The following is a 5281-nucleotide window of genomic DNA, read 5'->3' on the forward strand; positions in this document are numbered from 1 at the left end:
CGATCCGGCGATCCACAGCGCTAAGTTGAAGTATTTCCTCAGCGATCAGCACGGATCAGCTCCAGGTATGACGAAGCAGATATCATTGTCTTTTGGAAGACCAAACAAAGTAGTTTCGCTTTCACAACGAAGCACACAGCGCCTTCACGACATGGCGGCCTCGGCAACAATACTTCAGTGAGAATAAAAGTTACTCCTTCTTTCTTTGCGTGCACATTTGGGCGGCGTTATGCAAATCTTCCCACATAGTGATGTAGATATGTGGGGGCGTGTTAGAACGAGCCGTTTTAGGTAGGCGTGGCTGACTTTTAACTTTTATAAAGAATATCTCTTTGGATTTGAGACTTTAGTCTTTGCAACTTTACAGATCTTCTTTATGCACCAAGAGCTTGAAACACTCCAAAGAGAAAGGAAAAATTGAAATCGCATCATATGACCCCTTTAAGCGGTACAAACAAACGTTTTCAACAATAATATTAATAAATGTTTTAAAAGTTGTTAATAGTTATTAGCTAATAAAACAAGAAAATACAATTTCAATCTTTCTACCCAGAAATGTATTATTTAATTAAATGTGTACTTGTTGTTTCTTTGTAATTAACTATAACATTTACTTGCAGTGCTTCTAGAACCACATTGTCAGTGTAGGTAATGACTTACCAAATTCACTAGCACAGAAACTAGTCTTGATGGTTCTGTCTCTTTTACATGCCTTTGCACACAGTGGGTTCGTGTCTGTGGCTGAAAAAGACATTCAACAATGTCTAACAAGTTATCATCAACCATAACCAGCATCATGTGTTCCTCTTATCTCTTCCTCACCTGGTCCGGATTCATCTGGCTCTGGTTTACTGACTGGACGTCTCACAGGTTTAAAGGGTCTAACGGGTTTGGGTCGTCGCATTGGCTGTTCTGTAGTTGTAGTTGTAGTTGTTGCTTCTGTTGTGAAGACCACAGGTTTCACCGGTTTGCCCGGGGTGAGACGGGGTTTTGACGCAACATCGCCACCTGTAGTCGAAGTACGGAGGTCACGTGGGATGCTAGTGTATGAAGCCATGAATCCATCTGAAGTCACGCTAAGGTCAGATACAAACTGCACCAACAGCACATTGCTATTGGTAATAATGTTCCTGCAGATGAGACACAAAAAACAGGGATGAATGCAACAAAAACATTTTGGTTCAGTTTAAAACATATGATATAAATAATAAAATGGCAGTCAAAGACATGATTGTGACTACTGACTGAGGCGCAGAGTCTCCGCAGTATTTTCCGATGCGTCTCGAATCGTCTTTCTCTCCTCCGTTAAAGAACGCCACATAGTCGAAGCGGCAGTATGTGTCAGACTCCAAATCAAACTTGTCAAACTTCATCTCAATCACCTAAAACACAAAACTCCGAAATCTCACATTTAATCAGTTTTTTTCTTCCTTAAAAAGGGGGATGGTATTGGCACAGAGTTCAACAACACAACATAAATATTCGTATTCTGGGAAACAGTTATATAAAATAATATAATATATTGGAAAATACCCCAGATTCAAGCAAAGAAAAGTCATGTTTCCTGAAAGGTTTGTTTCTTTAATGACTAGTTAAATGACTGAAACATTTACAAAATCAATAAGAAAGTGCTTTCAAAATTCCATAAAGAACCAATCTGACCGGTTTTAAAAGTTGGGAGGCTTTTAAAAGGAACGTAATAATATTATTTAGCTAAACATAGCCTAGGCCTACATCATATTGCTATATATAGGACAGATGTTCAATTTTAGCTGCATAATATAAACACTGGATTTTTGTGTATTACTGCATTTTAATAGCAAAATATTAATTAGTACATTTAATATAAGTTATATAAATCAGATTTTTTTTTAAATAATTTTGTGTAAATATACAAGTTTGATGTTGTCACCCAAATTAAGATGTTAACCAGAAAAATGCACAAGTGATATAAATTACATCATCATATAGTTAAATGAAATAAATATTGTCACTTTTAAGTAGCTTTAAGTTAGTGTTGCTAACTTGTGTTGATAACAGTTGTTATCTAACATAATATAATATATTGGAAACTGTCCCAGAATCAAGCAAAGAAAAGCCATGTTTCCCGACAGGCTTGTTTCTTATCATTTAATGAACAGGCTGCAAAAAATGTCTGGCGTGCCGCCACCTATTCAGTGTTGAAATATTAACTGAAAACGATCAGAACTGTAGGGTTATGTTTTCTCCTGACCATTTCCGGCTCCACTGTTATAAGCCAGGAACAGCTGATGCCCACTGGATAATTTTTCTCCGGCCAATTGGGAGTTTTGATTGTGCCCTGAGACTTTGTGAGCTTCCCGCCACAAAACTGGTGCTCTGAAAGAAAGAACAAATCATTTCAGAGAAAAGAAAGACAATCGAGGCAACAAATATTCACTTTCTAATATGCATAATAAGCTCAAGAAAAGTCAAAACGAGAAGTTTCCAGAATCAAGTATTTTCTCTGTCCACACTAAAAAATGAAAATGCTGACAGAACCAGAGTCAATCACAACACGTTTGATGTTTAGTAGTTGATATGTTTGATTTCACCATTCATATGTGGCTTTCCTCCATTGAAGTTGGCCAGGAACCCTCTTCCTCCTGTTCCTGAATCTGATACCATCTCTACCATCATGGTGTTGGATGTGGAAATGAGAGCTCCAGGCCGGAATGTTCCACAGAAACGCCCAAGCTTCTGTACCATGTTAGAGTGTCCGTTATACACATCCACATAGTCGTAGCGGCAGAGAGGATCCGCCTCCAGGTCAAAAATCCTGAAGGACAGCATGACCACATTGCCCTCTGGAACCTAGTAGAAAGAGACAGAGATACTTAAAGGCTTTTATTCCGGGATACGACATCCCGAGTGTGTGGAGTGTGAACTCAAAGTGAACTCACTGTGATGTACCAGGTACATTTGTTGTTGGGTTTGTAGAACGATGGGAATCCTTCACTGCCCACAAAGCCTGAGTCTCCAACCAGATCACCGCCACAGTTAAACACAGGCCTGGGAGAGTGAGGAAGAGAGAAAGAGAGAAAGAGAAGGATTTCTGGTGACTATGAGGAAATACTGAATGTGTTTATATTGCACAATAAACACAGCTTTTGAGAGGTGAGTCAAAAGCTTGACCAAGACATAGTTTGCAGGAGACATAATTCCACAAAGTACAAACAGATGCACAGAACTCCAAAACTGAGTTATGGGAGGCATCCGGGCTGAGAATACTGTATTTTCCAACCAAAAACTATTAAAGACTGTTTTACAATGTTGTAATTATTCACTGCATAAATAAAATGTCAATGTTTACAGCTTTCATTTTTATGTCATGTGAAGCATTTCAGTCAGACAAAATTAAACTAGATAAATGACAGAAACATTTACAAAATCATTAAGAAAGTGCTTTCAAAATTCTATAAAGAACAAATCTGACCGGATTTGAAAGTTGGGAGGCTTTTAAAATGACCGTAATAATATAATTTAGCAAAACATAGCCTACGTATTGCTATACATTCAATTTCAACTCAACACTGCATAATTAAACACTGGATTTCTGTGTATTACTGCATTTTAATAGCAAAATATTCATTAGTACATTTTATATTACTAAGTTATATAAATTATATTTTTTATAATTTAGTGTAACTATACAAGTTTAATGTTGTCACCCAAATTAAGATGTTAATCATTTTGTAAAAACTTTTGTTTTTGTGCCAGAAAAAATGCACAAGTGATGTAAATGATGTGAAGTGATGTACATCATCATATAGTTATATTAAAAAGATATTGTCTAATTTAAGTAGCTTTACGTTAGTGTTGCAAAAGAGCAGTTGGACTGTAGTTTTGTTGTACTTTAAATTATGAGTCTGTTTACTGCATGGTATAATTTCAGTGACCTTTTCAAATATTTACTGTGTTAATAAAAATGAGGAAGTAAATAATACTGATTTGTCATACATAGAAAATTAGAGCTACTTACAAATGTCACAACCAATTAGAAATAAATTATGCATAAACATGTTTTAGTTTTATAAATAAATCAACACATTTAAAGGGACAGTACACCCAAAAGCTTAAACTAAGTTGTTGTTGTTTTTTTTGGCTACTTCGGGTACTTTTATTGTATGCAAAAGAGCAGCACAAACATTCTACAAAATTTCTCCAACAAAGACAAAGTCATATGAATTATTTCTGCAACAACAACAGCCTAAATAGCATAAAACGTTTTCCAGAATTTCTGCCCAAAGGATGTTGGTCAGATCGCTCAGTCTAGTCATTATTTAACAAATGATCCATCTGTTTTCTTCAGTAAAAGCAATGACACTCCCTGCAAAGGAAAGCTGGACCTGATTCACCCTGAAAATACACTAACCCAAGTACTGCAACCCTTCATCAGTCTATAATCAATATTCATGAGAATACATACATACACTCTCCATGTGTTTGAGTCAAAAATGACACTTACTACCATAAATAAACACTTAAAAAGATGTGCAAGCTAGCAAGTTTAAACCGCTGCTGCAGTAAAAACTCATGAGGGTTTGTAAAAAAAGGTTATTTAAAGAGCTGTTTTGACTTGCATGCTCAGCTTATCCTCATCCACAGCCCTACCGCGCACCTGGTGTAGTTGGTGGTTTGACACAAGACCCCTCCAAAACTCAGAGACAGAAGAAACCCCAAACTCCACACAGCAGTCAGACGCTCCATGTTCCTCAGCATTGAGATCCACATACAGATGCAGCCACAGGACACATGACACGGAGAGGAGGCTGAGGTTTTGAGGGCGGGATGCTGAGGAAAGAGTAGAGGGAGTGGGAAAGTGACGCTATGGGGGGGACTAGCAAGGAGAGGCTTTAATTGGAGCCAGATGTTCACCTTGGATTGAATAAAAGCCTCATTGACTTTGGCCAAAGGGAAAAATGCTGCATCAACAAAAGCAGGAAAGGAAAAGAAACAAACGCAACGCAAACTCTGTGTGTGGGAGCCACTGAAAATGAATGCCATTCTACTTGATTAAACTAGTTATCAGGTTTTAGGTGTGATCTGCAGGCTGCTCCATCTGCTATCAGGAAGCACCTGAGGAAGCGCTGTATATTTTATTATCTCAACTAGTAAAATGCTAATAACAGCAGCTAGAGAGTCACAGTTGAAATGTTACTTGTCAGCTGTAAGTGTTATTATTGGGAGCATCTGATATTCTCATTCTAGAGAACATATGAAATAACACAAATATAGAATGGAAGTCTGTTTCCACCTCAAA

General features: G+C 37.4%; 1 protein-coding gene across 1 annotated transcript in view; it reads right to left on the reverse strand.

Moving 5' to 3' along the window:
* pcolcea (procollagen C-endopeptidase enhancer a) overlaps window positions 1-4986 on the reverse strand; it is a 7996-nt gene extending 3010 nt beyond the window's left edge. The window contains exons 1-7 of the mRNA XM_016273483.1: window positions 4640-4986; window positions 2922-3030; window positions 2574-2832; window positions 2234-2358; window positions 1246-1382; window positions 823-1130; window positions 661-741 (exon numbers count right to left, since the gene is read on the reverse strand). Coding sequence (XP_016128969.1) covers window positions 661-741; window positions 823-1130; window positions 1246-1382; window positions 2234-2358; window positions 2574-2832; window positions 2922-3030; window positions 4640-4752 — 1132 coding nt within the window. The 5' untranslated portion in view covers window positions 4753-4986. The remainder of the gene's footprint in view (window positions 1-660; window positions 742-822; window positions 1131-1245; window positions 1383-2233; window positions 2359-2573; window positions 2833-2921; window positions 3031-4639) is intronic.
* Between the last annotated feature and the right edge of the window lie 295 nt (window positions 4987-5281).

Source organism: Sinocyclocheilus grahami, unplaced genomic scaffold (assembly GCF_001515645.1).
Source record: "Sinocyclocheilus grahami isolate Dianchi unplaced genomic scaffold, SAMN03320097.WGS_v1.1 scaffold78.1, whole genome shotgun sequence".
Lineage (NCBI taxonomy): Eukaryota > Metazoa > Chordata > Actinopteri > Cypriniformes > Cyprinidae > Sinocyclocheilus > Sinocyclocheilus grahami.